Genomic DNA, 23456 nt, shown 5'->3' with positions numbered 1-23456 from the left:
TCAAAATGCCCCAACTGTCAATTTTCGTACAATTTTTACAATTGTAAGAAGTTGAATATACGTGGGCCATATATGGTCCACGCGGCAGTCAAAGCGTTAATCGTATTGGAGAATGGAAAAGAAATTGGCCAAAATGTAAATCGTTACTCGTCAAGAATCGTTCCTGCTCATCTTTCTTCGTACACTGATATTCCTTTGATCTTCGCGAGGGAAACGCGACAGACGTTCGACACTCGTCGCGGAAACACTTTGTAACAGCGTATCCGAGGGAAATCCGAGTGGAATCGTAAGCGAGTGCTACGTGCAGTCGCCACAAGGTGGACAAGAGGCAGTTAAAAGAGTGAAGATGCTCACGTTAATGACGACCCTCTCGCAAAAGTCATGATCGTGCGGTATGGGCTCGAACTGCGTGACGCCTGTGTATTGGGTGTGTGGGTTCGGCCCATCCTCGTCCTGGCTGCTGAGTTTCGGCAGCGATCTGAAAAACAAAGACAGCCGCGTGGTTAAAGTGTCCGCGGATCACGGTCAGCGATAATAAATACATATGTACATACACGAAACACGCTGCTTGTATATAAGACGTACAAACGAAAACTAGGTTGCGCTACCTCTGCACTGCTAACAGCCCCTATACCCAGCTATTCTCTTAATGAGCTACTAGACTGGTAAGCCACTAGGTCGACAGCCTAGTAGACTGCGATAGCTTGATAGATCGGCAAAGTGACAGATCGATCAAGAATTAACACCGATCGAGCTACTCGATCGCTAAAGTGGATCAATGGAATACATAGACACACAGACATAGAGAACAGGAAGCCGGTAACATCGGCTATCGATGGCCTACGTTCGTTAATTAGCCGTCTACTGCAGTGGAAAATCTAGGGGCCAGGGCTAATGCGATTCGACAGATCGTCGACTGAGAGACAGAGAGAGAAAGACGCGCGTAATTGCAGTGGTGAACGAAATCCGAACGACTACGCTTACGGATTCACGCAATGTTCCGGGGAACGTTGACAGGACGCGGGGAATTTTTGCCCCATAAATCGGCCGGATCGTCCGGTTCACCGTCTTTTCTCGAAAGAAGTTCGCGTGACCCACGCCGTGGAAGAAAGCCGCGGATCCATTTCGAGCGGAAGTTCGAGGACCGGTTGTCGTGCGACAGGCAACGCGCCAGTTGGTTACGCAAATCTTAATCAACACTCGCCCATGAGCAATTGAAATAACGAGTGTCAGGCTGCGAGCCAGGAATCCGCGTTACTCGACAATCATTGTTTTTCAGTCGTTCACTGCGACACAGGTGTGACGAATATTCTTTCGCGAGCGAAGTTCCATGTGGCTCGGTTACCCCGTTCAAAGTTAAGTCTATCTCGAGCTTCGAAAAAGCTTGCGATCGCGTTTCCTTATTTCGCTGCTTCCATGGTGATTTTAATCGTTCGATGATACGATGGTTCACGGATGATCGTTGATTATACGATTACAAAAAAGATCATGTGGAAACCTTTAGCTGAAAATTTTCCTCTTTCCAAGGAACCACCTTCCATTCGGGTGAAATGAAAATGTAAAGATATGGTGAAACTCAAGGCTCGATCTACCGCTTCGTACGAGATTCTACGTAGCTTTCGTAGCATCGAGCAGATCGCACTTGTCTCGTTGCATTCGCACAACCATCGTAAGAGAATGCTATATGCATCGTTGCGATTAAGTTGAAACGAATGTGACGATGTAAGCGAAACGAGCGAACGTTTCGGAAAAGAATCACCGAGCTTTCGCTGAATTTCCTTGTGGAAGGGGAGCGAGGATGGTGAAGAGGCGGCGTCGAGGTGTTGCACGAGCAAAGTGGGAAGGCGCGAGAAGAATAAAAGCGAAAGAAAACGGAAAGTATGAGCGAGATGTGCCGCCAAACAACATCTCCACGCTCCACTTGACGGGGTCGCGATGGTCCTGGGTCGATTCCCGACATTCTTCTCGCTGTTGCGCACCGCTTTTTCCTTTGAAATGTCTTCTGTTTTAAATCGTTTCGTTGCATTGGAATTCTCCGATTTTTTTCATTGCCACATTCACGGAACAGCGTTGGTGTTAAACTAACTTGTTTAATTGTTATCGCGCCACGGACGAGTTCTCGAAGACGATGGCGGTGTTCTTATCGCTCGCCACAGGCGAGCATTGTGCTCAAAGACAAATGTTTCTTACTCGCACTACTCGTCGTAGGTCGGCAGCGATTCCGGCGCGAGATAAAGGACAGATTAGCTGAGGAAACGCAACGATTCTGCGAGTAATGAATCGTCTACGGGCATCGCGCCACGCCGAACAAAGGCGAGCTTGGTCGGACGAATTTTCCGGGTTGAAAGCGCTTTGTTAGTTAGCTGCGGTCGCTGCTCGATGCCAGATGCTGTTCTCGGACCTTTCGTAAATTCCTCCTCAAAGCAGCTTTCGTCCAAGTGTTCCACGCTTTCTATCCACGGTATCGCCTAGCTGTCTCCTCATCGAGATCGACGAGAATATTTCTTCGATGAGGAGATTCGACGAAGAAACCCATTTGCATGAATATCAAACCGGTAAGTTTACGCAATTTCCGGCTAACTATCTCGATGGAACCACAACCATTCCATTAAAATACGATTTTCTCGCCGCTGTCTACGTTGACTTCTCAGAACGTAACGTAGCTACGAGTTGAGAGATGCGAAATTTACAAACTGTACCACACGTGACATACGTCGTGTCAAATATGGAGAATATTAATTATCAGGTGAGACGTGTGTGAGCACGTGAACCTATATGTTAAGTTGTCCGGGAAGTGTCTTTCTTTTGTAAATGTGTTTTTTTTTACAACGATGCACCTTCCTTTCGGCATTTTCTACAAGAAATAACTTCAACTTTTATATATAAAAAGGACAAATGTGTTAGGTTGTCCAGAAAGTGTCTTTCGTAAACGTGTTTTTTAGAAGGATTCACCTTCCTTTCGGCATTTTCTACAAGAAACAACTTCATCTTTTATATATAAAAAGGACAAATGTATTAAGTTTTCCGGGAAGTGTCTTTCTTTCGCAAACGCGTTTTTTACAATAATGCACATTCCTTTCGGCATTTTCTACAAGAAATAACTGCAACTTTTATATATAAAAAGGACAAATGTATTAAGTTTTCCGGAAAATGTCTTTCCTTTGAAAACGTGTTTTTTAGAACGATGCACCTTCCTTTCGGCATTTTCTACAAGAAGCAACTTCAACTTTTATATAAAACAACTTCAACTTTTATAAACAAAAAAGGACAAATGTATTAAATTTTCCGGAAAATGTCTTTCCTGTGAAAACGTGTTTTTTACAACAATGCACCTTCCTTTCGGCATTTTCTACAAGAAACAACTTCAACTTTTATATAAAACAACTTCAACTTTTATGTACAAAAAAGGACAAATGTGTTAAGTTTTCCGGAAAATGTCTTTCCTTTGAAAACGTGTTTTTTAGAGCGATACACCTTCCTTTCGGCATTTTCTACAAGAAACAACTTCAACTTTTATATAAAACAACTTCAACTTTTATATACAAAAAAGGACAAATGTATTAAGTTTTCCGGAAAGTGTCTTTCTTTCGCAAACGTGTTTTTTACAACAATGCACATTCCTTTCGGCATTTTCTACAAAAAACAACTTCAACTTTTATATACAAAAAGGGACAAATGTATTAAGTTTTCCGGATAATATCTTTCCTTTGAAAACGTGTTTTTTACAACAATGCACCTTTCTTTCGACAATTTCTACAAGAAACAACTTCAACTTTTATATAAAACAACTTCAAATTTTATATACAAAAAAGACAAATGTATTAGGTTGTCCGGAAAGTGTGTTTTTTTCGCAAATGTGTTTTTTACAACAATGCACCTTCCTTGCGGCAATTTCTACAAGAAACAACTTCAACTTTTATATACAAAAAAGGACAAATGTATTATGTTGTCCGGAAAGTGTCTTTCTTTCGCAAACGTGTTGTTTACAACAACGCAGCTTCATACAAACGTGGAACCAAGTCTGTGAAATGTCGTGCTGTTTATCTCAACAGAACAAAATCGATCGTACGCGATTCGACATAAAATAAAAACCATTGTGCTTCTATTATTCCCTCATAAAACGATAGAAACTTTTCGGACAACCAATACACTGCGTAGCGTGGATGGGTTTGCGAGTAGATTCAGTCAATTGGCGTCAGACGCTCGAGCCTGACACTGCTCTGATTACACGACAATGATGAGACACAAAACACGAACGTTTCCTCGAATAAAAAAAGGAAGAGCCTCGTAACGGCGATCGATGTGACGATACATTCGGCCTGCGACCGCATAAAATATCGATATTTCAATTTTGTCGTTTAATTACCTGCCACTACAGCCAACTATTTATCAAAGTTTGTCGATGATGTAAGTGGTGGGGAAACTTGACGCTGCGGTTCCACGCAACACAGAAGAAAATATAGAGCCGCACATGTAACGTACGAATTAGTTCATTGCGATGGATATGGTTTATTCCTAGAGCACCGATGACAGTCGATGCACTCTGTGCAGTCGGAGCGTAACTGAGAATAGCTTGATGTGTCGCAAAAATAGATACGCCGTGCCGCCACGATGCATCCACGAGCACGTGTTTCCTCTCGTTCTTCGGTTACCAGAACCGACCGAAAAAACATTTAGTCCGTTCACGTCAGCTGATCCTTTGGAGAACCAAAACCAGTGAATGAACGGTGTGGCGTTGCTTGCAATTTTTATTTTCTCATCGAATTACTTTAATTCGAACGATTAACCCTTTGCAGAGGCGATAGTCCCTGTTTATGTTAGATTTCGATATCTTCAATCGATGAGAGTGCAACATTGGTTCGTACATTGGTTCCTGAGCTCTTTGTGTTCTTTGTTGGCAAGTGTAAAGTGTTAGACTTTAAAATGGAGATAAAATATTTAATCCCATATCCCTGCGAAACTATGGTTCAACTATGGTGTCGAAACAACGTCTCCGACGTTAGTTCGGATTCGACGATCATGGCAAAAGTATTGTATAGTTTAGAAACCCTAAAGAAGTGGTTTTTGGAAGTGAAATTCACTCAAACGAAGATGAACTTGATTCTGAACTGTTGAGAAATGTTGAAAAATGATTAATTATATCAAGAATGCATCTTGGTGAATGCTTTATAAGTTATGGTATAAATAAAATGGAAAAAAATATCGTACAAAAATATAATGACTTTGTAAGTTAATTTGTATATGAAATCAATTCACACTAACTGTAAGACACGCGTCACGTATGCGCTAAATCATCCGGAGTAGCTGCTACGCCCGGGCGAAAAAGTCGTCGAGTGCAAAGGGTTAAAACTGATACGCCTTGTTGGTCACTCGATTTGTAAATACATAAAAAAGCTCCGCTCCCCAGCGGCTTAAACCCAAAAATTGTATTATACAACATATCGTTACAAAAATTCACCGTTTATTGTGAATATGTACCTAAAACTGTATTCTTGGACTCAATAAACAAAAAAAAAAGACGTCACTCCATTTTTGTAGTTACGCGACTCTCCCGGTCGACAAGGAATTTTCTATTTTCGCGATTCTACACCTATCGACAGGATTTTCTTTAAAAACCTCTCCTATCTCCACTGGCGGGTCCCCGCTATTACAGCGAACATGATAAATTCGCAAAGTGACCGTAGTCGTTTCGACACTGTGTTCGAAGAATTTCATAGTGCACGCTTTTCACGCGATGTGCAGATATATTTTGCTGAAAGGATTAATTCGGATCCGCTCGTTAATACGCAGCGCGTATACGCAGCACAATGGAGGCATTCTACCGAGCGGTGGATCAACCGAGACAAAAATAAAAATAAAAATCCAGCTCGGCGAATCATTGTTGTCCGCGCTGTTACAACGCTATTGTTCCTGTCAGACGATCGTCCATAGAAGTCAATTAACAAGCACTCGAAGGGACCGCAATTAATATTCTCAACTTTGATGTTCCCTAATTGGGGGAACAACCGTATTCATCGTCCCCTTTCCCATCCACCGGATCGTATTTCCGTTAAGATGCAGCAACAAGGAAGAGTGCAGCGGGTTGAATGAAAAGCCATTCGCATTGTCAGCGTCGCGAAGAACAGTTTATTTCCAGTCGTCAATGGGAACGAGCGAGCGAGCGAGCGAGAGAGAGAGAAAGAGAGACGAGGGAGAGACCGCGGGGAAAAGGACTCGTTTCGAAGCCCACGTATCCGAAGAGCGACTGAAAATAGCGCGTCGCTTCGCGGAAATAACGAGTCGGACGTCTTGTACCGTGACCCAGAAAACATGTGCTCTGTCGTTGTCCAGCGAGCTGAAGCGCGCGTGCAACGACACCACGTCCCACCACGAGAATATGAACGGCTAATTAACAGACACGCACCGTCCTCGTTTCACGATCGGCTGCGCGCTGCGCATTCTGTGCCCGTGAAAATTCCAATTTCTGTCTGTCGCCTTCGTATCGCGAAGTTAATCGCACGTTTCCTCGTTTCCCGATCGCGTCCTCCCACAACGCACGGCGGTCCTCGGAGAGAAAAAAAGATCACACGCTCGTTAGACGTTAAATGGAATCATACGACGTTGATTAAACCGCGCGTTGAAAAATTGGTCGGGGCAAACACTATCGGGTCTGGCAATTAAGTGATTGCGCATCTTGTCATTAGGTAGTAATGATAATACCCGCAATCACTTAGTTGCCGAACTTAATAGATGTTACACGACGAAGGCTTTGCAACTGCACGCGTAACGCGCCCTTCCGATCCGAAACGGTGGTCGGTCGGCTATCATTTATCCGCGACGAAAGCAGAAACTACGTAATGTGGATGAGCAGGTCGTGAAAACAGGCGTCAGTGGCGAAACATCTGGCGAAACGTTGCAGGTATATTTCAAGTGGACGAGCCTCGCATCCGGAAGCCTCGGCATTAATAGAAACACAGCTCGTGAAAATCGAAAGAGCACGGAACGTTGGCAAGTTTGTTTTATTTTCTGCAGCATTGTTGTGTTTCGAAATGCGATATGTTTGCGTACGACTGGATCCTGCTCGGCTGCAGGAAATCCAGCTAGTTTCACTAGGCGGATTTAAAGCTTGTAAATGTCAAGACGTCACTCGGGGTCCTCGCCTTTTATATTTTCGTCCGTTTACTCGGATACGTGTGACTGGATAGAACCGTTTTTAGACGCAACTCGTCGTACGAACGAGGTGCGATCGGTTGGTCAAAAATAGCGCGATATTTAACGAGCGAAGCTTCGCGTGTTTGTTGACGCGTGTTTTGTATTTGAAAGGCAGGGCACGCGGTATAACCGCCAAGGTGCCATAAACGTTTCTATCTTCGAAACTGAAAGGAAAACACCGTTCCGAAGATACACGGCCGATAAAGAGTTACTTTTCGCAATAATTCGCAGGCCGATATTAAACAAACAACAGGACGCAGCCATCCCGAACCCAGCTATACGCTTTGTTCTCGAAATTACATCGAACGTCTGTCTGAAGGATTCTGAAACGTGGCAACTCTACCGCTGTCATTTCAAATGACACGATGATCGATGGAAAAATTCAATTACAGCTGAGCGGATTTCTGATAGTTTCGAGATGTTCTTCGACATTCCGAAGTCCTATCGGTTCCTTACTTCGCACTCATACTCCACACCATCGATCGAACGAACACTTAATTAGATGTTGCACTACACGTAACTACGCGATCTCGCCGACGCCAACGAAAGATTGGCCGCGGTCAGTCGATCGGAAATACGGCCGAATTGCCCTTCATCCTCTCCACGATACACGAATACTATTTCAAAATTACGAGCCGAGTAGTATCTTTGGGAATAGGCGAGCTATCGAGGCGAGTAACGACTCTGTTCGTTAGCCTAACCGGGGCAAAAGTCGCGTGATAGAGAAATCGAATACACGCGGCTTACGACCCACCTAACTGCCATACGTTTTACGTAGATCGTTGCATATCGTTTTGCCCTGTTACATCGACCGATTCTCTTTCGTCGTTTCTGCTCGCGAGTTCGAATGGTCAGACGACAACACGGCCGAGTTAATCCACGGAGATTCTACCTTTGCCAACTGATATTCTACTTTTCGCTGCAGACGCTGTAATCACTGGGCGAGTCAGCAATGACCCCACGGCAGCGTGTAGGATTACGTGGAACACGGGTCTGTTGGCATCCGGCGAAATGAGAAACGACGAAAGTCTGGATTCTTCTTACACGGGGCTTTTATCAACGAGCATCGTAGCGAAACAGAGAATCGGCTTCTCATATTTGTCCGACTTTCTGCAGCTTTTTGTCCGACGTAATAACGTTACAACCTGGCCTTTCTTTACTCGCCGTGCAAACCGGTACAATTGTTAGGCTACAAATGCCTCAGTAAATCATCGACTGCGAGATACCTGAAAGCGCCTTCTTTCCACGAAAGCGTAGTCTCGTTTCAGGTCTGTCGAACATCTGAGAAGAAATCCTCCGAGCAAACCAATGTCGCTCCCGCTTCGGTTATTGTCAATTATATGCCATTAGGTGGTAATGACAAAATCCGCGATCGCTTAGTTGCCAACCTAATAGTATACACGTACGTACACTTTAATTTCGTGGAAATCAGCCGACAGGTTTCCTATGAAAACCGACGAGACATTCGCGAGGGTCGCAATTCGGATACGGTTTGGCATAGGTCGGGTGGAAAAATTCTAAAAGCCAGCCTCGATAACCATTGGCCTAGCTTCCATTGCAAAGCTACAGCGTACCTACGAAATTGCACTTGTCACCCATATTTGGGTGACAGGAACGTTTCTATTAAGACGGCGTCACCCAAATATGGGTGACGCTTATTTCACTACTTGCGAAGGATCGTCGGAAGTATTTGAAAAGATATTCCAGAGGAAGTAATAAAACTATTGAATTGTTATAAAAGTAATACGAAAATGGTTTATTAAGAGAATTATTTAGAATGTAAAACTTTAAAGAAGAAAAAACTCGTGCCGTGAAAACGCAAGTTCCCGAGCTTTCTCCGCTCACTTGCAGACGGAGGCCGCAAATAGAATTAACTTGCGGCTGAAGGTGATGGTCGGCTCAGGTATTATCAATTACACGCTGACACGTCTGACGTTTGTCTTCTGCCGGTGACTGCAGTCCGCCTTAATAGGCATCGAACGTTACCATTACACAACGTACAGAACATCAGGAATATCGTCGAGTCGCTATAAATTGGACAGTGACAGGCAAAATTGGTGGCGTTGGACCGCGAGTGCCGACTGTGCCGCAGGATATTTTCCCAGGACGCCTGTCGGTGAAGATATCCGGATGAGAGGGAAACGACGAGTAACAGAGACATCGACTGAGGAAGAAGTTTTAGTGGCGGGGGTTTTCACGAATTCGTGTCGAATTGTGCCATCATTTATTTGCGAGAAATGCCGATCGACGCGATCGCGCTGCTCTTTTTTTCCTTTATGCAGGTGGTTTAGTATTATTTGAAAGAGTAAAAATAATTACGAGAAGAAAAGCCTGATATACCTCGCGACGAGTTACCAAACATCCCGACACGGTTCGCCACAATACGCGAACAGCGCCACGGTTAACACTTTACAGACCGATAGCCGATTAATCGGTTTTTTGTCACCGACGCTTACCGACCCACAGCCTATTAATCGGCTTTTTGTCGTCGATAATCTCATTATTTGAGCAGTAATTCGTTATTTAGTACTAAGGTATCTTGCTCAGTTGCGTCAGTTGCGTTGCTTTATAAACTCGCACAGTTTTATATCAATTTGAAAAACTTACCGTTTGCGATGAACGAAAAGAATGGTATTGAAGAGTCTAAACCGAAACAGAGCCAGCGCCACGGAGAATCTGCGTCTGAGCTACCGATCGGACGTGCGTACGCCGTTGAATCGCTAGCGGTCGGTAAAGTGTTAAGCACAACGAGGCTTTCGCTGAACGCGTTGAACGGGTTCGATGCTGTTGCGATCTTTAAGACGAAAATCTGAATTTCAGTGCTTGGAAGATTAAAAAATGAAGAAGTTAGTAGGTAATATTTTAGTCGCGGTTGCACGAGGAACGTCGACGGACACCTCGTCCGCGAAAATAGGGTGGCGCGTAAATTGCCGGTCATCGGAAGCGTCGATAGTTTCTGCCGCTACAGGCCGCCACGGTCGCCCCGAATGGCCGTCTTATGTAAACGCTCGTTATTTTCTTAGCTGGATGTTGCGTGGTTCTCGTCTGATTCGCTGCACGTCCCAGGCAATTAATGAGCCGCGTTGAATCGCGATTCACGGCCACGTTAAAGAAGCTGCGTACGCTGAACGACGTACACGGAATGCACGTTTGCCTGCGGAATGGTCGTGCCCCTTGGAGCGCGGAAAATGTTAGATGCACGCGAACTGATATTAAGGAATTTATGGTCGGGCGTTCAGAGAAGCTGTCGCCATTGCTGCATCCAATTATAATGCGTTTCTTTGAGAAAATGTACGCGTGATGTGCGTTCCAAGTGCGGAAGCGCTCTCCTTCGTTTACTCATTGGCTGGTAAACAGCTACCCTATCGTTCCGAGCAAAAATAGAATACAAGCGTCCTCGATATTAAAGCGTGCATTCGCTGCTACAATTATATATCCGAAGAAGGAGATGCTGACAAACGTGGCGGACGTTTTTCAGCAACGGAACACGCAAGCGTGACGGACGTTACGGCGAACGTCAAACCTATTCGGTTGGCAACTAAGTGATTGCGGATTTTGTCATTAGGTGGTAATGACAAAATCCGCAATCACTTAGTTGCCAAGACAATAGAAACTCGTAGCTAGCCGCGTTACCACGTCAACCTCTTGCCATACTTTTACGTGTGTGAGCCGTAACGAGAAATTTGAGCGAAACGAGTGAGGCTCGTGGTCTAATCTCATGTCAAACGCGAATATCTCGAGTCTCACCCGTAGTGTTAGCCTCGGGCCAAATATGAACGTATCGAATGTTGCTTTTTTCTAAACTCGGCCGCGGTTATCTACTCAGTCGCACGATCTCACGTTTCAAATTCCGACACTCTGCGTCGCTTCGACTCTTTTCCTGACCATTCGGCCGCAACGTTCGGGCCCCGATTTTTGCTAGTTTAAAGTTTTACATTCCAAATAATTTTTTTAACAATCCATTTTCCTATTACTTTGACAACAATCCAATAGTTTTATTATCTTCTCTGGAATATCTTTTCAAATACCTACGACGATCCTTCGCAAGTAGTCAAGTAAGCGTCACGCGAATACGGGTGACGCGGCTCTACCGGAAACTTTGCTGTCACTCGAATACGGGTGACGCGTTAACGCTTTGACTGCCACGCCAAAATCACACGTTTCGCTCAGCACGCCATAGTGTTTTAACACAGTGCACCGTTAGATGCAAGATTTGTTCTCATTTCTCTTTTATCGATGTTCTAATAAAAATATTTAATTATTCACTTGTTATTTCAAATTATCTTCTATTCGTCGGTTACATTGAAAATGTCCTAACTGTCAGTTTTCATTCAATTTTTACAATTGTAAGAAGTTGAATCAATGACCACCGTGGCGTCCACGAGAAACCGTGGGTCATATATGATCCACGCGGTAGTCTAAGCGTTAATGTTACGGCAATGGGTTAACGTTTCCTTATCGGCTGTTCGCTTTCTGAAGCCCGTGCGACCAATTGCACGCTCGCCGAATTTACAAACGCGCCCCGTGTTCCCGATGACCTTCCGTCGCTGTTGCCGAGTATCCGTGGCGGAGACCTCGTTTTGAAAATCGTGCGCGTGCATTCGTGCTGCAGCATAATCCAGTACAGAGTTGACCCACATTAAGAGAGATCAGCGGCGAAACTGTGAGAACGACGAAGAGAAAAGCTGACATCGCATGCATCCCCCAGGCTCGCTCTAACGTTCCCTAGCGGACGAGGTAGATGAATCGAGGTACTAACGACGTCTTCGTCGACCCCTGAGATCGTGCGTTCTCGAGAACCGCGATGGTCATCGAGGGCATACTCTGTCAGCTCGCTTCGAGTCATTAAAGGTTCGAGCTAGCTGTTAGACGAAAAGGCGGCCTCCCGCCGCGCGTCGCCTGATTTCCTCGAGCACTGCACTTACTTGGAGCATCGAGCGTTGCCAAGAGCGGCGGAAAATTCGATGCTGCACATTTTTTCCACGCCATCGAGTGATCTGCGCCCTACCAGTGCTTCGATCCATCATCGAACTTGCACTCGTTTCAGCTTTCCAAACGCTAAGAAGTCGTTCCTTTCTTTTTCCCAATTTTCAAACATTTTGCCGAATTCGAACGAGGGAGGACGAGGGTGGAATTTTCGAACAGGCAGAGCGTCGTCATTCGTTCGACGGAGACGCTGGATACGCTGTAGCTTGGTTCAACGTAATTAGCAATGCTGAACTCGGCTAATGCAGAAAGTCAAAGGCTAGGGAATGCGGAACACTTGCTTTTGTTGGAAACCTGTACGAGGATGTAGAATAATTGGTAATCGTAACGAGGTTTACGAGGCAAAACGAACAAACGCGAATGATCGATCCGCCGACAGGATTTTGCATGCGCCACACTTAAATCGCCGAATTCGTTCCATTTCGAACCATTGTCCGGAATGAAATCGCGTTTAACGATGCGTTGTCTGTCTGTCATCTGTCTTTGCGCTTCAGTGGCAAAATTCGCCGTCTCGTTAACCAAGAATAACATACACGACAGTTTCGGTAGACAGCTTACAGAAAAACCGTACATGAAACGAGCAAAAACGATGTTTGAACCAGCGGCTAATATTTCCATAGTTTTTCGAAAAATTGTAATTGCCATTTCTTTGCGCAACTTTCTGTACGTAAACGTGCCAGCCTCGCTTTCGACGTCAATTGCGCCACTTATTCTCGTTTACCTGAATTAGCTGAAAAGCAGTAGCGTATTGTCGTGGAGCACGAACGCAGCCTAAAATTTATCGCAACCACTTTGCGGTTCGCACGGTCCGCGGAATCTGAAGACTGGCGAGGCAAGCGAGCATTTTCCAAGAGCTTCAGGGCGGTTGGTTCGGCGAGGGCAGCACACACGTGCCTCTGCAGAAGCACGCGACCACTGGAACAGGCTTGTCACAGGGCAAACATTGGCGAGTGCGGCCCGCCTACGCGCGTTCTAACGCACGACGCGAAAAACCAAGCAAAAAACCGTCACTCGACCGAAGGCGAGAACAGCCGCAGCAGCCACTTTCTGCCGCGTGCATTCCACCGTGATGCCCTCGCAAGTCCGCCATCCACCTTCTCCTTTGAAAAAACTCGCCGCTGCTTCAGCCTTCTCCCCTCCTTTTCGCGGTTCGTCGCACGAATCTCGTTCGAGTAAGCAGATCTCCGTATGCGACATTAGCTTCGTTTCCGGGCCGAACCCTTTCTTACTTCGTGCGTCACACACGAGCGTAACAGACGAAGGTAATACGCTGTAATAAATCTGACAATCACAGTCGTTGTCACATTGTCGTCGTGTGGCAATTTGGCCCACAGCCATTCGGATAGAAAGTCGTGTAATTTGTTGCTGGAACTTTTTTACCTTCGTACGTTGCATTTCTTACGTTTGTAGAGCGTTTGTCGAAGAAATTCGTGGTGACGCGATCGTTTCGAGGAAGCTTGCGCAGGTTCCAAGAGAAAGTCAAAATTACCTCGTAAATTAATTCGATTTAATTCGTCCTGTTACTTGAGAAAGCGTGGACTTTGATCGATTCCGTTAATCGAGTTAGCCTGGTCGATCGTAATTTTCGCTATTGTCTTCTTCTTGCCTCCCCCCCCCCCGCCCATCTGCTCCTTCCGTGTCCGACTTTTCCATTGCGAATTTTCCTTCGAACGCAAAACTCGCGCGAGCTTGAAAAAGTAGTTTCGCGAGTTTCCGTTCGGTTACACGCAAACACCTGGCGTCGCTTTCTCGCTCGTTAGTTCGTCTTCGCGTGAGAGATTCGTAGGCAAATGGCGATCCATCCTACTGCAACGATGTGAATGCAGCGCGATACGCGATCGCGACCAAAATTATCTAGCGAAACAGCCACCGCCCCGGTGTCTATCGAAACGCCATTACACGTACGCGCCCCACCGCTGGGGTTACGTTCATAAATATTTATGCAAGTAGTGGTCGTAATGGACCCATCAGCGAACGCGTCGAATAGACGGCAGCTCTCGTTAACATCGTTTGTCCATCGTAATCAATTACAGCGAACGCCACGACGTTCCACGCTCTTCGATATTCAACGTAGGAATCGGCTTCGAGGCTAGAAATGCTGGCGCGTTGAAAATCCGACAAAGAATAGCCGCCTGGCCACGTAAATTCCAGCCGAGTTTCTCGAATATTACCGTGTTGTCTTTGGAGAAGGACGGAAAGCGAGTTCTCACGTATACGCGACACGCGGAGACTAACGCGCGTTGCGCGTGCAACGGATGCTTTGCGCGGTGTCCGAACGTCGCTGAGCAACGTCCGGTTATTTTTAGAGACAGCCGACCTTTCCAGCAGTCGATAATTTCTGGCGAAAGTATTAGCGTAATTGGTTCGCGCGTCTCGCATCTCGGTGAAGAGGAGTCGAAGGAGCGGCAAGGCGTTGCTACATAGCTGAGGTTTATTTTCTCGAACACGAGTCCGACTCTTGTGTAACTTTCGAGCGCCGTTGTACGAAAGGAACGCGTGCGTTTAACGAAAGGATGAACCGTTCGCGAATTTCGATTGGCAAAAGTCGATACGGAAAGTGGAATTGTCTGTCGTTGTTGAAACGAGCTATGACGAAGTACGTGACGTGGACGCGTTGTCGAAAAATATCGCGACGGAGCGTGGAAATTTGTCGCGCAATTACGCGCACCAACGAAGGCAAAGGGAACCGGAAAGAAAAACGGGGTGTAAAAATCGAACGAAATAGAATATCAAGAAATTCTGGCGTGCTACGGAAATGGAAAAGAGAAACGAGGCGACGACAGAAAGCAAATATCGAATGTCAATATGCATTGCCGGGTATAAAATTGTTACATGTATTACGCTTCCGGATCGTTGGTCATTTGTTCGCCTCCCTTCGGCCATCAGCCTTTGCCGTGTGCACGGTAGCGGACACGTACACAGGCAGGAGCGAGAACGCGGGCACAAACGAGGCGTGAAACACGGGCCGTCGATCACGCGAATCATGCCACCAACCGTAAACAGGAATAGATACGACCACGTTCTCGTAGAAAAACGAAACGAGCGGATGGAGATACGGTTGTCGGTATCGCGGCCGTATCCACCCTTTTTCCTTCTCGCCATCGCCTTCTCCGTCTGTTTGCTTGTGCCGCACTTGAGCCCGAGTCGTAAACGTATTTTAGTGGCGATAGCTGCGCAACGTCCCGTTGCCGAGATAAACTCGAGTTACACGTTAGAACACGCCACGTTCCGGACATTCGGATACCTCGTTTTGTCCGACCGTAGCCATCGCGTGAAAGCGAAACGTTCGATTATTGTGTGGCGATCACGCGCACGTTCCTATTCTTGGATCTGCGGAATCGCGATCGCTACGGCAGGCGCATGGATCTCGGTGTAGTAAGAGAAACTCGCTGAGAAGAAGATCTAAAGAAACCTAGTCTAAGCATTCGCATCTACGTTCGAGCGATCGGTAGTGTCTAAAATAGCAGCTGTGGACTAACGAGCTATCGCTAAGTGGCTACGCGAGCTTAATAACTGAAAGGGATCGCGTACAACGTTTAAACCGTGTCAGTCTAACTGCACTACGCTAGATCATGAACAAATGCACCGTATTGAACGGTGGCGGACGATCGGCGGTTTTTCATACCGCGTGTAACATAGTAACGATATTTAACAGTAACATAGTAACAGTATATAACAGTAGAGAATGGTACAGAATAGTACAAAGTGATAGAAAGAACGTAAGGTGTTGTTTGGAAGTTAATAACGCAGGTCCGCATGCAAAAAAAGGTAACTTCTGACGATCGACCGATCGAAAAGATAGAGAACGAGAGACGTGGATGGCTAGTGGTCGTACCTCGTGTCCCCGTGTTCCTCCGCACTATTCCGGTGGGGGCGTAGGTCCTGCCTCGGTTTGAGGACAGGGGTCAGCCCCCATTTCTCGATGAACTCGGTGCGGGAAATCTTGGCGCTTCGCGGCGGTTACGAGAGGGGGCGGATCCCCCTCCCGAGCCCCATGCCCCCGAAGAGCGGTGCACCCCCGCACAACACGCACCCGATGATGCTTCTCCACTCCTCTCCACTTCGCTCTCCTCCTTCTCCTTTTACTTCTCCTTCAACTTCTCCTACACCTTCTCCTCTTGCTCCTGCTCCTCCTTTTCTCCGCCACCTCCTTCTTCTCCGCACACCACTACCAACTCACGACTCTGCGACTCGCAACCCCGTAGTACGTGTGTTTCGGTACACCGGTAGTTCTTGGCTCCTCTCGAGTTCTCCCTTGCCTTTTTCCACCTCCTCTCCCCTCCCTTTCCACCTCCCTCGCGCTCCTCTACCTTTCCTTTACTCGCCGCCCCCAACCCGCCCTTGCCTTGTCTATCGCATACCCTCCTCTTCTCTTCTTTCTCTTACCCTCCCTCTGTCCCTCTCGTTTCCTCCTTCCCTCCTCCCTTTCGCTTCGGCCTTGTCCAACTTTGTTTGCTCTCTCGCACCAACACCAACGGACACCGACACGAGACCGATCCACCACGAGGAACCAGCACGAGCACTATGAAAAACGATCACTGTGACGCGAACACCAATGATCAGCGACGCTAAGAGGCAGCACCAGCAGCGCAGTCAGTAGCGGCAGCAGCGCACAACACACAGCCACCTATCAAAATGGCTGCTCGCTCTCTCTTTCCTTTCCTTTTCCCTCTTTCTTTTCCTCTTTCCTCAATCCCACCGAAAATCCATTCTCCGCCGTTTTCCCTTCTCTCTTCGTTCTTTTTTTTTCCCTTCTCCTCGATCGTCCTCCTGCGTTTCTCCTTTCTCAACTCGCCGTTCTCCTTCTTCTCTCTCTCTCTCTCTCTCGCTCTCGCTCTCTCTCTTTCTTTCTCTCTCGCTTTCTCCCGTGTTTCCCTTCTATCGTTCCAGTCGTTTAACGTTTACATCTCCATTCGCACTCGGTTCGCTTCTTATCGCCTATCATTCGCTCACACGCTCGTTCCTCTTCGCTATAATAATACCTGGCACCCTTCTTTCAGCAGCGCACTCGCACGCTTGCACACGCACCCTTCTCGCTCGATCCTCCCTTTTACCGTGACGGCGCGTTCTTTTTATCCGCGCACAACAGTTCGCCAGTCTGCTCGCCGCGTTTCGATCGAAAGAGAAAAGAGCAACGGCGGACTGTCCAAGGGAGGAGAAAGAAAAAGAACGAAGAGATACGCGACGTGGCAAACGGATAGGAGAGAATAGACGAGAAGAGAAGAGATGAGACGAGAAGAGAAGACATACAGGAACCGTTAACTGACGCGGTACGTTCCGTTACTCTGACGCATCGTTCACTCGCGATCACTGACGGTGGTGGTGTCGGTGGACGGGAGAAGCGAGCGGAACGAAAGCGGGGACGACGACGACGACGACGGCGGCGACGACCACGACGACCACGACGACGAACGAAGGTACGAGAGTGGAGAGGCGGGTCGAGCACGGTGGCATCCACGGCGCACGAGCCATCGAGATCCGTTCGACGCGTAACTACGGCCAGGCGAACGAGACCGAGTTGTCAAGGACGACAACGCCTTCGGTCACGGGGACGACCACGACGACGGTCATAAAGAGGACGACGAGCTACGGAAGGACGCGAACGGAGGCCGCGACACGCGTCTCGTCGTCGCAGCAGCGCGGAAAATCTCGATCAAACGGATCGCGGCCGGCCGACTGAAGCGCCTCCACCGGGAGGCACCTATCATCTGAACGCAACGTTCGGTACACTGACACACTGTGCGATCTTTCCGCGGGTCTCCTTCCTTTTCGCTTCCCTCCTCTTTCCTCCCTTCCTTCCTTCCTTCCTTCCGTCCTTCCTTCCTTCCCTCCTCCTTCCTTCTCGCCTCTTTCCTCTTTTCCTTCTCGCTCGCCGTTTCGGATCGCCACGCACGTACCCGTTTCTGTCCGATCGCCCCGCTCGCGCCTGCCCCCTTTCGCTCTCGGCCTCGCTCGCACGCGCGCCTCACACCCGACCACGAGGACCACGGACCGACCGACAGAGTAGTTTTCCGTTCCGTTCCACCTTTGCGCTACGCCGACGAGAACTCGTCTGAGAAACCTACCGCCACCGCTTTACCTTCCGCACACGCTCGCTCCTTCTTTTTCTCCCTCCCTCGCTCCCTTCCTCCTTCCCTCTCTCCCTTCTCACTCTCTCTCGCTCTAGCTCTGTCTGTCTGTCTTTGTCGTATCCGAAGCGCCAGTGGAGGATACGCGGTGGAAGTTGGCGCCGGTGGAGGTGGGCCTCGTTCGTAATACGGTGGTGGCGGTCGCGCCGCTGCTGCTGCTATCGGTGGTGGTGGTGGTGGTGGTGGTGGCAGAGAAGAGATCGCCCTGCTGCTGGCAACTACCCGACAAAGAAATATCGCGAATAGAAGGCGCGGTGTTGCAACAAAAGCTCGCTATAAACGCCAGCCACATCCGTTATGCCTACTTTTCTCTTCACCGCTGTTTTTCTTTTCTCCGTTCACCCTGTACCCGACTCTACGCGTTCTCCCCTTCTATTCCTCCTCCCCTCCACTTGCTTACAAACCTGCGCTCTTCCACAAATACCTCGTTGCCTCTCTTTCCCTCCCCCTCGCGCTCTCTCACTCTCACTTTTTCACCTGCACGACTCTCCTTTCTCGCTCGCTCCAATCGTCCCACCCCACCACGCTCCCCACCTACCGTTCCTCTCCCTCTCGCCCGCCCCTACTACCCGCCTGCTCGCCTTCTTTCTCTCTGTTTCGTCGTTCGTCTCACGAAACCGTACGCATCTGCGAGGCAACGAAGTTCGTCGGCGGACTATCGCGCGCCGATTACGCGCTTATCCGCCAACCTCGACGAGCACCGAACGTGCGACTGACGAGCGCGTGCATTGGCCCGCTGTCGGACCTGTGCTAACGTGCGACGAGAAACGCCTGTCCGATCACACGACGAACAGAGGAAAATTCGCTACGCGATGATCGTTGGACGACCAGCCAGCCTCGCGGCAGCGTGAAATTTAGCGAGTGGAAGCGCGATACGCTGTCCCTGGAGAGGAACGCGACTTAGTCCGGCATCGTGGGGAGCACGAGGTTTCGACTATAGGCACGAGGAGATCAATGGCTGTTGCGTAATCATGCTGGGCAACGAGGTGTACCCTCTGCCACCCTCCCCTCGAGCATCCTCGCGACCCTCCGCAACCCCACCTCGGCCTCCAGCCCCAGTTCACGGTCCTCCTTCTCCCCCCTCTGCGGATAAGGCAGACCGTTGGTCGCGATCGAGCACGCTGGCAAAAAGTACTCGTTTCGAATGGTCTTTCGACGACCATGACAAATCGGGCCGCAGGTCATCCGGCTGCTTGCAGATACGTTCGTAGCCTAACGACGTTCGCAATAACAACGACAACGACGACATCGACAACGATAAAGACGCTCGTCCTCGTGAGTTCTCGTATCCGTTCGTCGGCCATGCGCCATTTGTTCAACGCGCGCGCTCAAACACGACCGCGCGCGCACTCCTCCCGTGCCGACTTAGTCCACCGCCGCGCCGTTCCCTTTCTTCTTTCCTGCTGTCTGACTTTTTTCCCTTTGCACCACTTAATCTTGCGCCCGATCCTTCTCTCCTGCCAGCGATCGCTATTTCTCCAGGGGACTTTTGCTAGCGTTGATCGATAGTAGTCGCGCTTCTCTGTTCGCCCAACCAAACACCGACGATACCCGATCCTGCTCGCTTTCGAATTTCCTCATCGACCATGCAATTCCATGATTTCTCACGATTGTTGTATCTTTCGGAATTTCAAGGACTTGCGACTATCTTCAAAGCAACGTTAACATACCGATCTCTTAACCTGGTTTCGAGCTATGTTGGAAAAAGTTACACGAACGTAGAACAACGATTGTGTATCGTTCAGAACGTATGCCCGTGTCACGTGCTCGATCAGCTTAATCCGTCACGTTGGAAGCACGCATTTTAGCCTACGCTACGAGCAATACTCGGCGAGAAGCGAACGTCTAATCGATATTTCCGTTCATTAAGAGTACTAACGATGAAATACGAAGTTGTATCATTAATGGATACAGGCGTTGTATTAGTTCCGTTAGCGGGCAACGACTGGCTGCGCGAATTCCACACTTTCCTGCTTTTCGTGGTACGAAAGCTCGTGCTTTTGGCGTGGCCGTGGAAATTTGATAATTTTAATGTCAGATGTAAAACTGTACATGTATTGGTCGCTAAACGCATAACCGTAAGCGCGTTCCCAAGGAATATCGATAAGTTACGAATGTAGAAAAGCTGGCTGTGAAAAATGGAATTGCGGAACGAACGTGGCTTACGTAAGAGGACGATCGCGCTCCAGCGCAAAGCATCGGCGAACAGTAACGAATCGCAAGCCGTAATTCGCACGATATTTCCAAGGAAATTGTATAACGCTGACGTCAGCGAAGACATGGCACGTAAGATATTTCGGTTTGCAGGCGCTCCAGCCTCTCGATTAGTCGATTTCTTTCGGCCCGGCGATGCAGCCCGCGATTCCCCTGAAATTACGAAACCCGATCGGGTTTCCCCTTTGGCTCGCAAGTCGCGCGAGCAACGCGCGCCTGGAAGGGTTACAAAGCGGCCCGACAATCTGCCAGTTCATCTGCGACTTGGCGCGTTATTTGCCGCGAATAGAGCGACACGAGAACGCGGAGAAAAACGCCAGTGGCGATCGATCGGAAAGCTGCGGAGTCGCGCGGATGAATCTCGCCGTTTCGTTTCCATTGCTTTCTCGGATTTTCCATGCGACAGAAATCGACGACTGAAATCTACAACGCGGCCGCCTGGCTCGATCAATGAAGTCGAACTCGGCCACACTGGCGAATCTACAGGATTCTCTCTTTTTTTTTTTTTTTTTCTTCCGTGTTTCATCCTTGGTTGCCGTGGTCCCTCTACTTTTTTCCCGCCTCGCCTGCACGGTCTCGCATCGATTTACAAGATGGAGTACGTCGTAGTGACACCGGATAACGTTGGCCACGTACTCCGCTAGCTTTTCATACGGTTGCCGCACGATATTTCGCAGTTCGCGTTACTCGCTAACGAGTAAGAGGTATTGGTGCTACATATTCATGTCGGATTATGAATGAGTGGCCCACGCGTGCACCACTGCTATATTCTGCCTCGTACTACCTGCCACGCCATCTACATTTCTCCAACAGTGCTACCATACCGTTGGTTAAAAGTGGCTGAGCCAGATACGTGTTAATACCTGACGATTTCCAGCAGACCTACGCACACGCTTTCGCTGGCTATCCGTTCGTTCGATCGATCGCACCCATTCATTGATCGCCGCTGTTCTTGTATTTTCCTGTCCCTGCGCCTTTCGCTATTTTAACGCGTAAACACGAACTTTAGCCAAACGATCGTTCTTCTTGAATCGGTGGCTGCGACTTGAAGCAACTCGGCCGGACAAGTTCGCAAAAAGTCTCGAGAGAAGAGACGAGCGAGCATCCGAGGACGAATTGGTTGGTTGGTTTACATGGTCGCGCGAGTTATTCGCCCGACGATTCGAGACAGAGGAGATGGGCCGTAGAGGATCGCGGAACGCGAAGCGAACCTCAGCATCGCTGTGCATCGTGGCTCGCGTCTCTGGCAAAAGATATTTTCCAGGTAGTTTGGACTCGAGATTTCTGAGTGAAAAATACGAATAACGAGCGAGTAAACGGTCCGTTGGTGGTTCACGCAGAGAAAAAAATTGCCTCGTTGGCTGGTTAATATCTGGCACGAAAGGGATACGAATCAACTGGAAAGTTCCGTCGTGAAAATAGAATTCGAGCGTCCCTGAATCATTTCCGGAAAGCCTATCCTCCGAAGGGATTTTCCAATCGATAGCGTAACAAAAACAACTTCGAACTCGGCCTAACGATCGGTGACGCTTAATTAATCCCCGGCAAACGTTTTTCAAGCCGGCGTTCCCCCGTGTAACGAGTTTCTAGTCCGTGCTGCAGGTTCATTCATCGAATAAGAAAAAAAGGCGTGCAGCTGGTCGGGTAAATGGGTGGAAATCAATGTCGGCGGCCCATTGATCGAAGAGGCGGTTCGATCTCGGCTGGTCGGTCATTGGAATTCGCCCGTTCCTCCTTCGTGACTTCCATGACACCATCGTGCCGACCTACATCGCTGCGACGCGACGTACCGTTCCATGTAAGTAGACGAACCCTCCGTGAAACTTCGGGTCGCGCTCGACCCGGCCGGAAGGAAATGGAATAGCATGTGGCAGCATTGCAGTGTAACGGCATTGATCTCACTTTCTCTTTCTCTCTCTCTCTTTCCATCTTCCCTCCTCTTCGCGCGCGTTAAGAATCCCAATAACCAGATTATGCGATTGCCAGCTGCGTCACCGGCCACTTCTCGTCTCGTTCTCCTCGCTACGCGTGTCATGCCGCGCCAGAACAGATACCAGCAACATCCAACAGCGGCAATCGAAAAGGATTACGTCTTTGAAGAACGTTCTTGCACTCTGTACGATACCTTTTACCACGCTTGGTATATTCCTCTGTCGTTCTTTCTCTTCGCGCGCTATTATCGCGCTTCCTGCCTTTCGAACGTTTAGCCTACTCGTCCGAACGTTGTTAGCCGGTCTATCTTTCTTTTCGTTACGTTTCCAATGTCTTATCCGTCGCGCGATCATCTCCTATTTTCCGGCCACTTCCGTTTCTCCCTACGTGACCCGGCTCACCGTTTCTTCCGGCTTCTTTATTTCCTCCTCTCGCTTTATGCAAATGCCCCCTGGCTACCACGAGCGTAGTCTGGTTCCTAGTCTTCCCGTCTCTCGTTCTTCCCTTTTTACCTTCGCTGTCCACCTTTCGCCTCGCTCCTTATCTCCGCGTCTGTTTCTTCTGCTATAATTCAAGTCCCCTCCTCATCCACCTCCTCCGTCCTACCTTACCAGCTCCCTCTCGCACCTGTACGAAACTCCCCGTTGCACCCACCAGCCTGTGTTCGCGCTGTTCGTCTCTCTCGCTCTCTTTCGCTCTCTCCTACAGCCCTTTCTACTCAGCCTGTGTTTGTCTCTGTCCAACACACGAAGAACCCTCCTCGTCGCACTAACCGCACGCAATCAATACATCCCTCTCTGCCGACCCTCGCCCCCCTCTACGAGGGACCAGCCACCCCGCCGTCACCCCAACAGCTACTCTTGATCCTGGCCCTTCACCGGCAACTCCCACTTTCCAGTTTCTCCTTTTTCATTTGCCCCTATCTTCCCTTTCGCCTTGTCTCCTCCTTTCTCTCTCGTTTTTTCATCTTTTTCCTCTGCTTTCGTTTCCACGCGCTTTCTACCT

At 48.5% G+C, this 23456-nt stretch overlaps 1 protein-coding gene across 18 annotated transcripts in view; it reads right to left on the bottom strand.

Annotated features, from left to right (window-relative positions):
• The window catches only part of shaker (potassium voltage-gated channel protein Shaker), a 238443-nt gene that overhangs the window by 28079 nt on the left and 186908 nt on the right, over positions 1 to 23456 (bottom strand). For all 18 annotated transcript variants that reach the window (XR_013058265.1, XR_004463668.2, XM_033328122.2 and 15 more), the window contains one exon: positions 355 to 478. Coding sequence is in view for 16 of the 18 variants with exons in the window: in XM_033328122.2 (XP_033184013.1) it covers positions 355 to 478 (124 nt within the window). In the remaining 2 variants the exon portion in view is untranslated. The remainder of the gene's footprint in view (positions 1 to 354; positions 479 to 23456) is intronic.

The sequence above is a fragment of the Bombus vancouverensis genome, chromosome 1, assembly GCF_051014615.1.
Source record: "Bombus vancouverensis nearcticus chromosome 1, iyBomVanc1_principal, whole genome shotgun sequence".
In the NCBI taxonomy this organism is placed as follows: Eukaryota; Metazoa; Arthropoda; class Insecta; order Hymenoptera; family Apidae; genus Bombus; species Bombus vancouverensis.
Note: the sequence above shows the minus strand (reverse complement) of the source record. Positions and strands in the feature narration are given on the sequence as shown.